Source organism: Pelodiscus sinensis, chromosome 15, assembly GCF_049634645.1.
Source record: "Pelodiscus sinensis isolate JC-2024 chromosome 15, ASM4963464v1, whole genome shotgun sequence".
Classification (NCBI taxonomy): Eukaryota; Metazoa; Chordata; order Testudines; family Trionychidae; genus Pelodiscus; species Pelodiscus sinensis.
In genome coordinates, this window is record NC_134725.1 from 32,246,828 (window position 1) to 32,263,811 (window position 16,984).

The 16,984-nt window shown below is 46.1% G+C and overlaps 1 protein-coding gene across 1 annotated transcript in view; it reads left to right on the top strand.

The window, feature by feature from the left end:
* Positions 1-16,984, top strand: part of ANAPC7 (anaphase promoting complex subunit 7) — a 31,544-nt gene that overhangs the window by 2,009 nt on the left and 12,551 nt on the right. Inside the window, exons 2-8 of the mRNA XM_075898594.1 lie at positions 7,625-7,811; positions 8,180-8,299; positions 10,723-10,834; positions 11,089-11,242; positions 12,487-12,629; positions 13,225-13,342; positions 14,757-14,953. Coding sequence (XP_075754709.1) covers positions 7,625-7,811; positions 8,180-8,299; positions 10,723-10,834; positions 11,089-11,242; positions 12,487-12,629; positions 13,225-13,342; positions 14,757-14,953 — 1,031 coding nt within the window. The remainder of the gene's footprint in view (positions 1-7,624; positions 7,812-8,179; positions 8,300-10,722; positions 10,835-11,088; positions 11,243-12,486; positions 12,630-13,224; positions 13,343-14,756; positions 14,954-16,984) is intronic.

The following is a 16,984-nucleotide window of genomic DNA, read 5'->3' on the forward strand; positions in this document are numbered from 1 at the left end:
TCTTCATGCAGTATTCAAGATGTGTGTGTACAATGGATTTCTATAGAGGCAATAAGATTTTTTTCTCTCTTTTTCTATCTGTTCTTAATGATGCTCAGCATTTTGTTTGCTTTTTTGACTGCCTGTCAGCCGACCGTCAGGGCAGTGAGTGGTGTGTGTGTGTGTGTGCTATACACCCGAGACTTCAACTGCTGAGACTGGGGTCCCTTGCAGCGGGCAACCTGGAGGTTTATGAGCGCCCCAATATGTTTGCAGGGAGAGCTTATTACACTTCAGATTTTAGCTGCTAGAATCTGTGATTCCTTCGCAGCGGGCAGCCTAGGGGAGGCTGAGGAGTGCCCCAACGGATCTGCCACCTGGGAGTGACACAAATCCAAATGCCCAAGCTCTCCCTATATCTGTCCCTTAAGACCGGCTGAAGTTCTTTTAAATTGTGCCTGGTTCTGTTACAGCAACTGAAGGAGTCAGGTTAAAGCTTAAACAGTTACAGGTTTATTGAGGAAGCTTATAAATCATATGTTTGCAATGGCTATTGTTCTATTTCTTAACTGCTAGCAAAATATAGATATTAAAAATGGTTACAAAGAAGATAAAGATAGGAAAAACAAAAATAATAGTACCAAGTAACAGCTTAACCTTTAAAGAGCTCTTAGTCTGTGTACACTTAAGACAGAGGACCACATCCAGGTACAATTTTTACCCCCTTCTGTGCCTCTCGGCTCCAGCGTATCATGCCAGAGCCGGTCCCTCAATTCCTAGGAAAGACGAAAATATGAGGTGGGCGTCCCCATAGAACCTCGGGAGGTCAAACACCTAACCCGACCAGCAGGTAGAGGGTAGATTAACACTCAAAAGTGAGTGTGCTACTGTACCCATCTTTATACCCATGGGGTCACGTATTTCTCTTTCTTATCTGTGATGCCAAATAGTGCTGGTCTGCCTTTTGTGAGACCAGTTCTTACAAGGGAGTTGTGAACTTAATTTACACTTGTAAGAGAGAATTGAGAGGATTACATTGGAAGTACTGGAGATTCTTTTCTCAGTGGGGGATTCCTCTCCCAGGGACGGCTGTGTTTTTGTATCAACATGGGTGCCAGCTGGGCACTTCTCGCAGCCTCGAGCTCAGCTTATTGCCTTAATCGCTCTCTCCTCATATCTATGTTTTCAGCTTCTCAGGATCAGATAAGCCAGCATAGACTATGCTGATTGTATTGCTCCTTCTCTGTCCTATATGCTTCAGGAACCTCAGAGAGGCAAATAAGATGGATGAGATGGGGGGGGGGGGGGGGTCTGTCTGGCTACACTGCCGCTGCACTCTGAGTGGTTGTTTTCAGAGAACTATCCACAACGATACCAAGATCTCTCTCTTGAGTGGTAATAGCTAATTTAGTCTCAGTTCTATATATATATATATATATATATATATATATATATATATATATATATATATATATATATATATATAAATATAGTTGGCATTATGTTTTCAAATATGCATTACTTTGCATTTATCAACATTAAATTTCATCTGCCATTGTGTTGACCTAGTTTTGTGATATCTTTTTGAAGCTGTTCATAGTCTGTTGTGGACTTAACTATCTTGAGCAATTTTGTATCATCTGCAAATTTTGCCATCTCACTGATTACCCCCTTTTCCAGATCATTTATGAATATGTTGAATAGGATTGGTCCCATTGCAGACCCCATGGGGACACCACTAGTTACCTCTCTCTATTCTGAAAACTGACAATTTATTTCTATCCTATGTTTCCTACCTTTTAAGCAGTTATCAGTCTGTGAGGATCTTCCCTCTTATTCCCATGATGGCTTCTTTTTCTAAAGAGCCTTTGATGAGGACCTTTGTCAAAGGCTTTCAATAAAGCTAAGTACAGGTTGGACCTCCCAAAAAGTGGGACTGTCTCATCCAGCAACATTTGTGGTCCAGCAGGACCATTGGTGTTCCTGGACCAGGTAGTCCTGACTGGGAGTCCTAGTGGCAAAAGGGCTGGTGGCCCAGAGCCCAGCAGAGCTGGGGCTGGCACTTGAGGCCCGGTAGCACAGCAGGGGTTACTGCAGCCCCAGTAGCCAGACCAGCGATGTGGCAGTTGTGGCAGCTACGGTAGCAGTGCTGAGGCCAGAGATGTGGCAGATACAGCAGCCCCAATAGCGGGGCTGGAGCAGACGGGGATGGGGCCGCAGCAAAGTGGCTGCCTGGCAGGAGTGCTGGATGGAGTCAGCAGTGGGGAGGGAAGATGGTCTGTAGAGCCAATAGATGGGGACCTCTCCTGAGTCTGGCAGATTCCCTCATTTGGGACCAGTCAGGTCCCGAGGGTGCCAGACAAGAGAGGTCCAACCTATACATTACATCTACTGGATCCCTCTTGTCTACATATTTGTTGACCCTCAAAGAATTCTAGTAGATTGACGAGGCATGATTTTTCTTTACAAAAACCATGCTAACTCTTCCCCCAACAAATTCTGTTCCTATTCAAGGAGCTGGTAGAGGAGGTATCTGAGCCTCTAACTATCATCTTTGGAAAATCATGGGACACAGGAGAGATTCCAGAAGACTGGAAAAGGGCAAATCTAGTGCCCATTTATAGAAAGGGAAATAAGAACAACCTAGGAAACTACAGAACAGTTAGTTTAACTTCTGTGCCAGGAAAGATAATGGAGTAAGTAATTAAGGAAATCATCTGTAAACTCTTGGGCTGTGTCTAGACTGGCCAGTTTTTCCGGAAAATCAGCCTCTTTTCCAAAAAACTTGCCAGCTGTCTACACTGGCCGCTTGAATTTCCGCAAAATCACTGACTTCCTACTGTAAGAAATCAGTGCTTCATGTGGAAATACTATTCTGCTCCCATTCAGGCAAAAGTCCCTTTTGCACAAAGCTTTTGCGCAAAAGGGCCAGTGTAGACAGCTCAGATTTGTTTTCCACAAAAAAGCTCCGATCGCAAAAATGGTGATTGGGTTTTGGGTTTTTTTTTGCGGAAAAGCGCGTCTAGATTGGCACGGACGCTTTTCCGCAAAAAGTGTTTCTGTGGAAAAGCGTCCATGCCAATCTAGACGCTCTGATCCGAAAATGCTTTTAACAGAAACGTTTTCCGTTAAAAGCATTTCTGGAAAATCATGCCAATCTAGACATAGCCAGAATGTTTAGTTAAGGGGGGACATGATAGCCGTTTTCAGGTATCTAAAAGGGTGTCATAAGGAGGAGGGAGAAAACTTGTTCATTTTGGTCTCTGGGGATCGAACAAGAAGCAATGGGCTTAAACTGCAGCAAAGGATGTTTAGTTTGGAAATTAGGAAAAAGTTCCTAACTGTCAGGGTAGTCAAACATGAATAAATTGCCCAGGGAGGTTGTGGAATCCACATCTCTGGAGATATTTAAGAGTAGGTTAGATAAATGTCTATCAGGGATGGTCTAGACCAGTGTTTTCCAATTGGTGCTCCGAGGAACCCTGGGGTTCCGCGGAGCAAAACTAAGGGTTCCGCAAGGAGCCGGCGCTCCCCCGCCCCCTCTGAAAAAAAGAGAGAGAGAGCCGGCTAGCCAGCAGAGGCATGGGCAGCGAGTTGTGTGGGCTCGTGGTGCTCATGCTCCAGCAACATTTGGAGGTGGAGCAGGTCCCGACCCCCCCCCCGCATGTCCTCCCACCCCGGCCCCAGAGCATCTCTCCCCTGTCCCAGTCCCGTCCCTGCCATGCGCAACCTTCACTGAGCTCCCCCTTGCTGGCTGCTGCTGCCCTGCGCAGTGTGCTCAAACCAATAGGTGGGGAGACACCCGGACGTGACGTAACATCACGGCCCGGGATTTTAAACCTGCTGGGCACTGTGTTGCACCGCATGGCTGAGTTGCGGGATCGGAGTCCGGGGACGGAGCACAGACTCCGGCCCCACAAAGTGGAAGGCAGAAGGTATGGGAGAGGGAGGGAAGGGGTTTGTGCAGAGGGAAAGGGAAAGGGCTGAGAGAGGAAGGTGCTTGTGCAGAGGGGAAGGGGAAGGCACCAAAGGGACAGGGGTGGAGGAGAGACAAATGGCAGGGGGCCAAGTGCAGACAATGAGGAAAAAGGTAGGAGAGGAGGTGTCAGTGGGAGGGGAACAGGGTGATGCTGGGAGGGGACAGGGTAAGGGCTTTGGGGGCTAGAAGGGTGAGGGGAGGTGCTGGGAGAAGGCTTGAAAGAAGGGGTGGGCATGAGGAAGGCTGGGATGGAGCAAGTCATGTGTGAGGACACAGAGGCATGAGGGTAATGGGGGAAGAGGGTGGTGAGGGGTGGGCATCAGGGAAAAAGGGGGCAGGGGAAGTGAGAGAAGGGGGAGGCACCGGGAGGGTGCAGGTGCCAAGGGATTCTGGGGGTGAAGCAGAAGGGCAGATACCTGCAGGGGAGGGACCAGCACCAGAGGAGAGAGGCAGGGCAGGTTTGTAGAGGGAGGTGTTAGAAGAGGGGATGAGGAGGGGTAGCTTACATGATCAGAATGGGGCTACTTGAGGAGTGGGCACAGGGAGGAGAGAAGGGCTGGTGGAGGGGGGCAGGTTGCAGGAGGGCTGAGGACAGTGAGAAGAGCAGGAGTCAGGACAGCAGAGGAGGGTGAGGAGTTGGGGGGCAGCAGGCACCAGGGGAGCTGATGGAACAAGGGGAGGAGACATGGCAGCAGAGGGAAAAGGTAGAGGTTTAAAAATATTTATTAATAACTTGGGTGGCACATCCAAACAAGCCACATGAACTCAGTACCGGTGCACAACACAAAATTCATTTTGCTCATGTGAGGAAACTCTTAGGCTATGTCTACACTGGTTGTTTCTTGCGCAAGAACATCTTGTGTAAGAGTTCTTATGCAAAAACACATCCACACTGCCATGTGAAAGCTGTGCTTTTGCACAACAGCATCTATGGCAGTGTAAACACTCTCTTGCCCAAGAAAGTACCAATGGCCATTTTAGCCTTTGGGCTTTCTCGTGCAAGAAATTCATGTTGCTTGTCTACAGTGGCCTCTTCTGCAAGAATAGTTGCTCAAAAGGGCTTATTCCTGAGCGGGAGCATCGTAGTTCTTGCGCAAGAAGCCCTGATTTCATACATGAGACCGACAGTGTACTTGCGCAAGAACACACGGCCAGTGTAGACAGGCAGCAAATTTTTGCGCAAGAACAGCCGCTTTGGCGCAAGATTGTGCCAGTGTAGACACAGCCAAAGGGAGGGAGGAAGGCAGAGGCAGGGAATCAGCACTGGCTCAGCATGTCTGCATGGTTTGGGGGAAGGTGCAAGGAAATTGAGCTCAGCTGGGTTGCAGAGTGGGGAGGTCCGGGAGGCTGGGCTGTGGGGTGGGGAGTGTGTGTGTGTGGAGCTCAGAGCTCAGTTTGGCTGCAGGAGGAGGGAGGTGCTGGAAACCGGGGCTAGACTCAAGGGGAGTGAGGGGCAGGGAATCAGCTCTTGGCTCAGCAGTTTCTGGGGTTTGGAGGAGGTGCAGGGAAATGGGGCTCAGTTGTGCTGTGGGGGAGGCATGCAGGGAACCAGTGCAGGGTTCAGCTGGGCTGAGGTGGATGGGGGAGGGCATAAGGGAACAGAAGGGCAGCTCAGCTGGGCTGTGAGGGGCTGCAGGGAACTGGTGCTGCACTCCCTTGGTCTGTGGGAGGTGCAGGGAACCAGTAGGTGTGGGCAGCTCAGTTGGGTTGCAGGGGATAGAGGTGCAAAGAAGCCTAGTGGGGACGGGGGAGGGGGAACCAGGAGCCCTGAAATGACCTCCCCTGGATCAAAAATTCCTCATCCTGGACCAGTCAGGTCCAGAGGGTGCCAGTTCAGAGAGGTCCAACTCCTACCCAAGTCCCCTCCTTGCACTCTCCCTCATAGCCAGACACCCTATGCCCAATCTGCTCCTGCTCCCTCTTCCTGGCTAGATACCCTGCATCCAGCCTGCTTCTGCACCCTACCTACCACCCAGACCTTGCCCCCTTCCACCTCCCCACCTCCTTCCCAGATCCTACACCCCATCCCTATCCCGCTCCTTGGCAGCCCTGCCATCCACCCCAGCACCTAGCACCGCCCTGGCCCCAGCACCCTGCCATCCACGCTAGCACCCAGCAGCACCCTATTCCTTGTCCCAGCACCCTGCCCGTCACCCTAGTGCCCAGCAGGACCATGTCCCTGACCCCAGCACCCTGCCACCTGCCTGCCACAGCACCTTGCCCCAGCACCCCGCCACCTGAGCCAGCATCCTTTCACCCAGCAGCGCCCTCTCCCCAGCCCCAGCAACCACTAGCACTCTGTCCCCTACCCCCACCAGCACATCTGGGACCACATTAGTGAGGGTTGGGGTTTTTTGGAGGGTTTTTATTTTGTGGGTCAGTGACCTTTGACTCAGAACAGGTTCCTCACCCCTCTCATATATAAAGACAATGCTAAACCCTTTTGAGTTTGACATATTTTGTTTAAAAATGAAGCCTGGCCAATAAGACCCCAATTGTACTGCCTGGCATCCACTGAAGGGCAGCAGTACAGCCACAGATGCACTAGTAGCCTAGTTGGGAGCATGTGCCCCTCTACTACAGCATGCTCCCAGCTGGCCAGCTGGCCCATTTAACCTACCTGCTTTATCTGGCTGTGTACACTGGATTGTCAGTGCCAGCTGGCATGAGGAGCCTAGCTGGGAGAGCTTATATCAAATCACTCCACTTCCCCGCTGGCTTTTTCTGGAGCATAGTACTGGGGCCCACTGCCTTACTTTCACCTCTGACAACTATCTAAAAGGTTCTAATTGGGACTATTTCTGGCATTTAAGATGGAACTTATTTGTAGTTGATCTTATCATGTAAGGATAGAAATTAGGGATGTTTGAGTGTAAACAGTTAACTGTTTAACCGATAAGCACATTCTTATTGGTTAATGGTGTCTGGTACACTCAGCAAAGCCACCTTCCCAGGAGCCAGGCAGGTAAGTGCTGCCAGCTCCGCTCCTGGGGAAGAAACTTTGCTTCTGCAGCAAAGCTTCAACCCTGGGAGCCAGCCTGACAGGGCTCAGCTTTATATTGCTAAGTTTTATACTGTAGAACCCGCAGCACAGGTAATCCTGTAACTCAGGGGTGGGCAAGATTGCCTCTGGGGACCAGATCTGGCCCTCCAAGCTGGTTGAACTAGCCTGCAGCTGCCCTGCTGGTCCCCCGCCTCCAGGCCGATCGAGACTTGGGGATGGGGGAGCACACAAAGTTTCCTCCCACCACAAGTGATAGCAGTGTCTGGAGGGAACTGCCAGCTGTTCAAAACAGCTGGGGGACGGGGCAAAGACTTCATCTGCTCCCCTGTCCCCAGGCCAATCAGAGTCTGTGGGTGGGAGAGCACAGGAAGTCTCCTGACCCTTCTGCTTGATGCCCTGCCCCTTCTGGGGCAGCCCACAGCCACTTCAGATATTTGTAAAGTTGCCCCCCATCAAAAATTATTGCCCACCCCTCCTATAACCAGTGAGATTTTCAGCAGTTACATAATTAATCTATTATACAATATTTAACATTCCTAGTACAAATGTTGCACTCTTTTTGGACACAGCTAAGGCACTTCATTACTGATACTGAAAATTTAGAATTTTGCTCCTCTTCTATAATCAGCCAATGTAAGCCTATTTTCTTAAATTTCTTCCAGTGAATTATTCTCACCATCTCAAAAGTACCAGCTTCTTGTGTACCATGCAGATTCTCTCTTCCATGACAAGGAATATAGGAATGCTGTAAGTAAGTATACAATGGCCTTGCAGCAGAAGAAAGCACTAAGTAAAACTTCAAAAGTAAGACCTTCTACTGGGAATGCTGCATCCACTCCACAAAGTCAGGTATTTGGAAAGAATGTAATATACTTATTCTCCCTGTAAAATGAAGTATTGGTGGATTAATGTTACAGCATTAGATTATAAAAATAGCACAGCAAAGAAGCCTGAGTTTTGTGACTATTTAATTTTGATAATGTATCTGACCACTACTTTCTAATGGAAGAACTTAAGTTGGTCTCAAATGTCAGAGAGACTATCCATTTAATCTGTAGTTTCCATTAGCATTAGGGAAAATAGTGTGTAATAAAAGTACAACCTTTTGTCATCTTTAAATTTTTTATATGACAGTTTCAGAAAATTTTATTAATTCAGACTTTGTTGTATATCTAAAACAGCATTTAATATATATTTTATGATCAATTTTATTTTAGTGCCTGCCATCTGAAATTGAAGTGAAATACAAGATGGCTGAATGTTACACAATGTTGAAGCAAGACAAAGATGCTATTGCCATACTAGATGGAATTCCTTCAAGACAGAGAACTCCTAAGGTAGGTTTTGGGATTCATTTGTGACAGAGTAGTTTAGAATTGTATAATCCAGTTTGGTCAAAGAAGGAAGATGTAGCGTATAGATGTAAAGAGATTAAACCTTGACATTTGTGCTTGTAATATTTAAATGAGTTATTTGGAAACACTGAGTAAACACTTCTAGATGTCTGAGGCTATGTCTCCACTTGCCGCATTGAAGATTGATCTTCTGGCATTTTATTTAGTTTTACTACCCCTGCTAAATCAAGCACTGAGAACTTTTCCTCTTCTCTCCCCCTTCCCACCAGTCAGCGCTGGTACTCCATCTGCGAGGAGTAAGGGATACCAATGGGAATGTTTACTCCCATTGACCTCCCACTGTAAAGATGGTGCTAAGCTTATCTTAAGGTATGTCAACTCTAGCTAAGTTATTTATATAGCTAGCGTAACATACCATAAGCCAGCCTTTCAGGTTTAGTATAGATCTAGCCTGAGCTTAGTTAGCATATTTTCTTAAAAACAAGTAGCCTGTATAGCAAGCTTGTTTGAAAGAGTTCAACAAACTAAAGGGAGCTAAATGTTTTTGGATGTCTACAACAGGTAACTCCTTTAATAAAAGTGGCGAGGAGTCCTGCGGCACCTTATAGACTAACTGAAGTGTTGGAGCATAAGCTTTCGTGGGCAAAGACCCACTTGGTCAGATGACATGCATCTGACCAAGTGGGTCTTTGCCCACGAAAACTTATGCTCCAACACTTCAGTTAGTCTATAAGGTGCCACAGGACTCCTCACCGCTTTTGCAGATTCAGACTAACACGGCTACCCCTCTGATCCTTTAATAAAATAACCTAGGTAACTTTCATTGCTGGTGGGAGTTACAAAATCTTTCCTATGTGGGGGACAATAGACATCTTGACATGCATTGATAGGCTAGTGAGAACATATATAATTTTAATTTAGTTAGGATTGAAGTCTTTATTAGCTATGCAAAATTCTGCCCTCTGCAACTGATTAGTTTAAGGCTTTTGGTGGTAAGGTAGTATAACCATATTTTTTACTGTTCTGAGGAAGAGTAGCTGATACTCTCTAGACAAAGTGCTGAAAATGGCTTAGATCTGACTTTGCTAATACCCTCACCAGTGCAACCACCTGTGATTGCAAAACAATTGACAGTTCTTGAAAACAGTGAAAATATAGTAAACTAGAGGGCTCTGCCCCCTGCTTGCTATGCTTGTCAACCCCTCTCTCTCTCTCTGGGGGTAGGTATCTGGCTAGGGGAGATGGGGCAGGAGCAGGCTGAGGGCGGGGTGTCTGGCCAGGGGAGGGAGCAGGAGTGGGCTGGGGGGTGCATGTTCTCAGTGGAAGGGGTGAGGAGGGATTGGGCTCAGATGGCAGAGGGGACATGGGGTGGCCTAGGTAGGGGTGGGTTCTGATGGCGGTGGGCACCAGGCGTGGCTGGCGTGGCAGGAGTCGGGCTTAGATGGTGGAGGGGACCCAGCCTCAGCAGTTCCTCCCTGGTGGTGCAGCCTCCCAAGATGTAAAGCAGGAGTCACTGCGCATCAAGCGACAGGATGGAGGCAAGTGGTAGTATGAGGGAGCTGATGATGTCACTCTGTTGTCCCGCAGGGAAAAAAAATTATATATAAAGGGAGATGAAATACTGCTCTTTGTTTTGTCACTTTACCAATGGAAATCTCTTCAGGAAACTTTTTTTCCCCATTCACAGTTCTTCTCACCCTTTTTAATAATTTGCAAGTGCTAAATATTTAGGACACTTAGAATTTTTGGCACTGACCACTTCTGAAACTTTACTTGCTGGGTCTGTCATCTAGTTAATCTCTTAGGCCATTTATACCTCATGGGTATCTACTGTGGTTTGAGTGTTAACAGCATCCCATCTTGGCCAGTGTGTGTTCTACCTTACGCAAGGTTTGCAGTACAGAAGAAAATTTGAGGAAAGGAAAAGTGAACCAAATATACTTAACCACCAGAACAGCTAGCTGCAGTGAAGGGGAGACGGGATGCTTGTTCAGGTTTATCTTGCCCTTTTGTGAACTATGAATTCAGTCAGAATCTAACTGCAAACCTGCTCTCCACCTCCCAAAGACAACTAGTCTGTAGACTTCCATTAATAATGTAGAGAGAGCAAGTAAATCACTTGCCCATTTTTTGCATGAATGTTCAGGTTGGAGATTCTCAGGGACATTACACTAGTGTAAAATACTATAATGTCCACTTTTCTTTATTTTGAATTAGAAGTGAGAAACATGCCTCACTTTGTAGTGATTTGTGACTTATGAAGCAGGGCTTAAGTATTCTCTGTCCAGAGAATTGGGAAATTGGGGCTGTGTTTGATAATGAAACCATGACCTTTTTGGTGAGGAACTCTGCTTTTCTTAATTCTTGATTAGATTGTTCTCACAATCAGATTTTTTTGGTTACAGATTAACATGATGTTGGCAAATTTGTACAAGAAGGCAGGTCAAGAACGCTCATCTGTTACCAGTTACAAAGAAGTGCTGAGACAGTGTCCATTAGCACTCGACGCCATACTAGGTAGAGACTTTTTCCCCACCAAGTATCTAATATTTAAAATTACATCAAGTAATATTACCACTGAAATATAAGATGTGTAAGACATATTAGCAAATTAGTTCATATGTATGCAATGTACAGATTGTTCAGGAGCAATGTAGCTAACCACCTGTATGTATTCAAAGGCATGGAATTCTGTCTTTAGGCATTTTAACTAATTTGAATGACAAACTGTATCGTATGCTTGGATTTGATTGGTATTTTTTTCTGAGTAGGTTTGCTGTCACTCTCAGTAAAAGGAGCAGAAGTAGCTTCCATGACGATGAATGTTATTCAAAGCATCCCTAATTTGGACTGGCTTTCAATGTGGATCAAAGCATATGCATTTGTGCACACTGGAGATAACACCAGAGCAATCAACACTATCTGGTAAGAATCAAGGTGGATTAAATTATTGTTCTTGAGTCACTACTTTATATACTATTGTGAAAGATTGAAACATTGTGCTTGGCACAGCATGATGGCTATTTTGTGTTGTTGAGGGCCATGCAGTTATGATCTGTAAACATTCCTTTGATTTTGTCAGATGCTGAACATAGCTTTTTCCTGACTAAGGAAAATATCTTGATTTGGAAAACTTTAACATAGAAAGCATAACAATATTTTTAGATTTGCTTTCAATTTTATTATGATATTATTAAGGTTCTGACAAACTATCAAAATCAGGACATTGTTTTCCATACTGGTTTTGGATAGTACCTAAGTTTTATAGCATGTATAGATTAAATAACATCTGAAATCTGTGCAAGACCTAGGTATTCTGTGAAGAAAGCCCCAATTAAACTAAATAGTTTCCCAAAGGCTATATGCTTCTTCATGGGAAAGGGAAGATACTTTGTGTCCCCTTATGCTAGAGTGTTTAATTTTATAAAATACAAGTTGTTTGTTTTTAATTTGCAGGAATGAAAAGAAGCTTCTTAAATTATAATGTTTTTGTAATTGAAAACATCATTGTAGCTTCTTTTGAAAACTGAGCTTTGAAAACTCATTTAAACTTTTTATGACTTACCTGTACATTTCTAGAATATGAATGGAAACTGAGAAGCTTTTAATGATGCTGCGCTGATGGAGCAATTTCTTTGCTCAGATGCTCTTATAAAAGTTATAAGTTTCAGACAATGCAGGTAAACTTAACTAGGTCATGACATTTAAAAAAAATCCCTTTTGGAAGTCTGTTACATTGCGCTTTACTTGAAGCTACATTGAAAGTCTACCTGGCATAGAATTCTAGTGCCTAGCTCCTAAATGGAGTGGGTCATTGCCTGGGCTTAATGTTGTGAACTAGCTTCCTTGCTTCTGGGTGCAGCTCAAGTTGCTGGTGATATTTATAAAGCAGTGGATGGGTTTAAGACCTCAGTATTTGAGAATCACCACCAGTTCATCATACCATGACAGATTATCTAGGTTGTGTGGTCACCCAGTAAAAGGTGACAGTCAGGTAACAATATAGATGATAACCGAGTTTTGTGGTAACTGTAGGTTTTTAAATGACACTTAAATTTGAACAGTTATGATTGTATATGAGAGCTAATTTATAAGCTTCAAAAAGCATTTAGAATTCAATCAGTACATAACAAGGTGATAGTTTAAATGGCATTTCTTTTCTTTTTAAGCTCTTTAGAGAAAAAGTCTTTATTGAGGGATAATGTGGATCTATTGAGTAGCTTAGCAGACCTGTATTTCCGAGCTGGAGATAATAAAAACTCAATTCTGAAATTTGAGCAGGCACAAATGCTGGATCCTTATCTGATAAAAGGTAAGTAATTGAAATTCTCAAATGAAAGTTGCCCCAGCATGCTAACCTCTTGAGTGACACAAGCACAGCAGGTGCATCCAGTTCACATTCCATTAAAGACTTAAATGTTAATGTAGGTGTTCTGGTCATCAGCACGGTTTCTGACCCTACCCAGAGCAGTGGGTGGCAGCTATAGTTTAAAGTGGTGTTTGTTTTACACTTCATTAAAAATTATAGTACTTCAAGGAGTTAGCATAGCTGTACAACATGTATCGAAAGAAGAATGAAGTACTAACAAATCTATTTATTTAAGAAGTTCATGTCCTGTATTTTCTTCTAAATTAAATATATCTTCATTGTAAACTGCCTAGAATTCTTCATGTTCTCATTTTATACCTATATTTCTTGATTCTTCCTCTACTTTTATGGTGAAAATGGAGTCTAGTGGCTCAAACCTGGTCCCAAAACTATAGGAGTAGCTAGGATACAAGTGCTGTGAAATTGATAGTCCTTATGATCAAGTTCCATTGTATCCTTAAATCTTCATAAAAGGCCCAAATGTTATAATTAGGAGCTCAAACAATACAGCTGATCCCAAAGTATTTCATTTTTTTAGGAATGGATGTATATGGCTACTTACTGGCACGTGACGGTCGACTGGAGGATGTGGAGAACTTGGGCTGCCGTCTTTTCAATATTTCTGATCAGCATGCAGAGCCATGGGTGGTGTCTGGGTAACTTATATTTACTTTTCACTTCCTTGTATCCTCTCGCTCCTTTGCTAACCTGTCTCATAGAATCATAGAACACCAGAACTGGATGGGACCTTGAGAGGTTATCGGATCCAGTTCCCTGCCCTCTTTGCAGAACCTAGGACTGACTCAGTGCTCTCCAAACTTTTGGGGCTGCCGGACGCCCGGGGGCGGGGCCACTCACACACCGGGCACCCGGAGGCGGGGCCGCGCACGCGCCGGGGGCAGGGCCGCCCATGCGCTGCATGCTAGGAGCTGGCGCCACCTATGCGCCACACTCCCGGGGCTGGCACCGCAACTGTGCTGCACGCCTAGGGATGGGGCCGCCCACATGCTGCGCGCCCAGGGCTGGAACAGCCCATGTCCCGTGCACCCGGGGGCGGGGCCACCACCGCCCATGCGCTGCATGCCCAGATCCGCTGTCTGTGCCATGCACCCAGGAGCCGGGAGCGCCTATGCGCTGCGTGCCCGGTGGCAGGGCCACCCATGTGCTACGTGCCCAGGGTCGGCGCCGCCCATACACTGCACGCCCAGGGCCAGCACAGGCCTCGCGCTGCGCACTCGGGGGTGGGGCCACCTAACCGCCGTGCGCCCGAGGCCAGCACGGACCATGTGCTGCGCACCCGGGGCTGGCGCCACCCATGCAATGTGCACTCGGGGGTGGGGCTGGCCCCGATCACTCGGCGGGCGCACAGAAATGGCCCGGCAGGCGCACAGAAATTGCCCAGCGGGCGCCATGGCGCCCGCGGGCACCACGTTGGGGACCACTGGACTAGACCATCCCTGATAGATGTCTATCTAACCTGCTCTTAAATATCTCCAGAGATAGAGATTCCACAACCTCCCAAGGCAACTTATTCCAGTGTTTCACCACCCTGATAGTTAGGAAGTTTTTCCTAATGTCCAACCTAAACCTCCTTTGCCGCAGTTTAAGCCCATTGCTTCTTGTCCTATCCTCAGAGGCTAAGTAGAACAATTGTTTTCCCTCCTCCTTGTGGCACCCTTTTAGATATCTGAAAATGTTTTTGAAAAGCTCTCAGGAGCTTGAACATTAGTTTGGAACCTGTATTTGTCTTGGGTGTCTGCCGTTCTACTTAAACATTTAGTTCTTAGTCTAACTTTAAATATCTTAGTAGAAGTACACATATCTACCAGTCCAGTCCGTTTCTCTCTGTATTTAAAACAACATTGGGTATTTGAATCTATCAGATAACTAATGTTGCTGCAATGAAGTACCTGAATCACCAGTTTTGCAAAGACTAATAAGTGTACTTTAAATGATAGTCACAAAATAGGATATTTGCATGCTATAAACCCATCAATTACATTTCTTTTCATCTTTCCATGAATGACCATTGGCAGTGCACACTTACTACCATCTCTCTTCTTTTTGAAGGTGTCACAGTTTCTACAGCAAGCGATACTCCCGCGCCTTATATTTAGGAGCCAAAGCAATTCAGCTGAACAGTAACAGTGTTCAAGCTTTGCTGCTGAAAGGAGCTGCTCTTAGGAATATGGGCCGAGTACAAGAGGCAATTATACATTTCCGGGAAGCAATACGCCTTGCACCTTGCAGGCTTGACTGTTATGAAGGCAAGTAAAGTACAATAACTCTTCTATACAATGGTGTCATGGTTATCAGAATAACAAGGAGTCCAGTGACACCTTAAAGACAAACAATTTTATTATGGCATAAGCTTTTATGAGATGCAACTCACTTCATCAGATGTATGAAGTGAAATACAGATCCCAAAAGTTTATGCCAGGGATGGGGAACCTTTTTTGGATCAGGGGCCATTGACCCACAGAAAAATCCATCAGGGGCTGCATGTAAGTGAGAAGAAAAAAAAATCAAACTCTTACTGATGTGACCCCCCAACTGAAAAAGAGGAAGATTCTTCAGCCTGCGGTGGGGCAGAGGCCGGGATGGAATGCCAGCACACACTCCTCAATGCTGGGAGGGCCCTGAGCTTCGGGGTCTGGATCCAGACAAACCAGGGACTGCATCCAGTTCCCAGGCCTTAGATTCCCAACTGCTGATTTATGCCATAATAAAATTGTTAGTCTTTAAGGTGCCATTGGACTCCTTGTTGTTTTTGCTGAACCAGACTAACACAGCTACCTCTAAACCTGTTATAGGAAGGGTATAAACTGGCTCCCAGAGTTCCCTGCAATTGAAGTAATACTGCTTACTACCTAATAAGTAAATTAATGATACTAAAAAACCCACTAAATAGAGCTGGAAGCCAAGAGGGAGAAATATTAAATGCATGCATGTTAAACAAAAATAGCTACATTTGGTATACTGAGAAGCATTCTTATTCAACTGTGATACAGTCCCTGTAAATAGGTTGTTAGTATGACAGTTTTAGTTGATTCTCATTCTAGGACTGGTTGCTTTAATCTTTTAAGTATCACAGCCTAGATAAAGCATCTTTATCCATATTTGCACTTGGTAAAGAGTTATTTGTAGCCTAAAAAAAAAATCTAATGTTAAGCTTTTCTTGAAAGCCAAATAAAGATTTTTCTCATAGAAAAACTGGTCTTGTGGGCTAGATACACTATTCTGTATACAATCCTATAGGCATTACCTCCTTTAAAATAATTAAAAGTGTATTAGTGTGCCATTTTGTATATGGATTCATATTGGCTTACAGAAGGACATGAAAGTTGTTCCCTAATCTCTCTATATAAAACTTTTTTTCCTGTAGGATGACAGAGTGAAGTCATCATGCCCTCTACATGACCCCCCCACAGAGTCAGAAAGGGAAGCAGCGTCTATGGCTCAGGGCAGGATAGGAACTTTTCATTGTTGAGGTTGGGGCGATTTTTCCCTCCCTGGAGGGCTGGGCATAGGCATAATGGAGAGGAAAGGGGCAGGGCCCTGGGTTTTCAGGTGGGCAGGGGTCCCAGCTCTGTTGTTCACCTGGCCCCTCCTCAGGGGGCACCCTGAGCTCCCTCCAACCTCAACCTCCTGCAGAAAGGGCAGGTGTGGCAGCAGCTCTTCAATGTGGTCCGGGGCCCTGGTGGGAAATAGCTCCAGTTCTCCGCTCTACCGCCAAACTCTGGCTCCAACTCCCACACCCTAGCCACCTCCTTTCCTGGATTCTGCCAGTGGCACCTTGGTGGGGGACAGCTGCAGGGTGCCCAGCAAGCTCTGCTGCTACCTCATCCCTGCTGCTTCCCATCTTCTGGCCCCACTTCTGCTTCCAGGTCCGGGGCCCTGCTGCTCCACAACCCCACACAGAACCATTGCCTGCCTTGAGCCAGGCTGCCAACCCAGGGTAGGCATTGGTTCCCCATGGGTGGCAGTGTGGTGGGGCTCTGGACTCAAAAGTAGAAGTGGGTGGAGGTGGTTGGATGGGAAGTAGTGGGAATGGGAGCAGCATAACATCATCGCTACTCCTCAGGGTTGGGAAGAGGGAGTCACTGAGGAGGCTGAGAGAAGGCAGGCCCAGCTGAGGGGAAGAGAAGGGGTTGCTGCTTCCCAAGGAGGCCCAGGGACAAGGCCCAGGGACAGGCCCAGCGCTACTTCCTCTCCTAACAGGGCCTGTGGAGGAGCCCAAGTGAAAACCCTTAAGGTTCCTTCCAGGGATGTACTATATGGGGAAGGAGGAGGTCTCA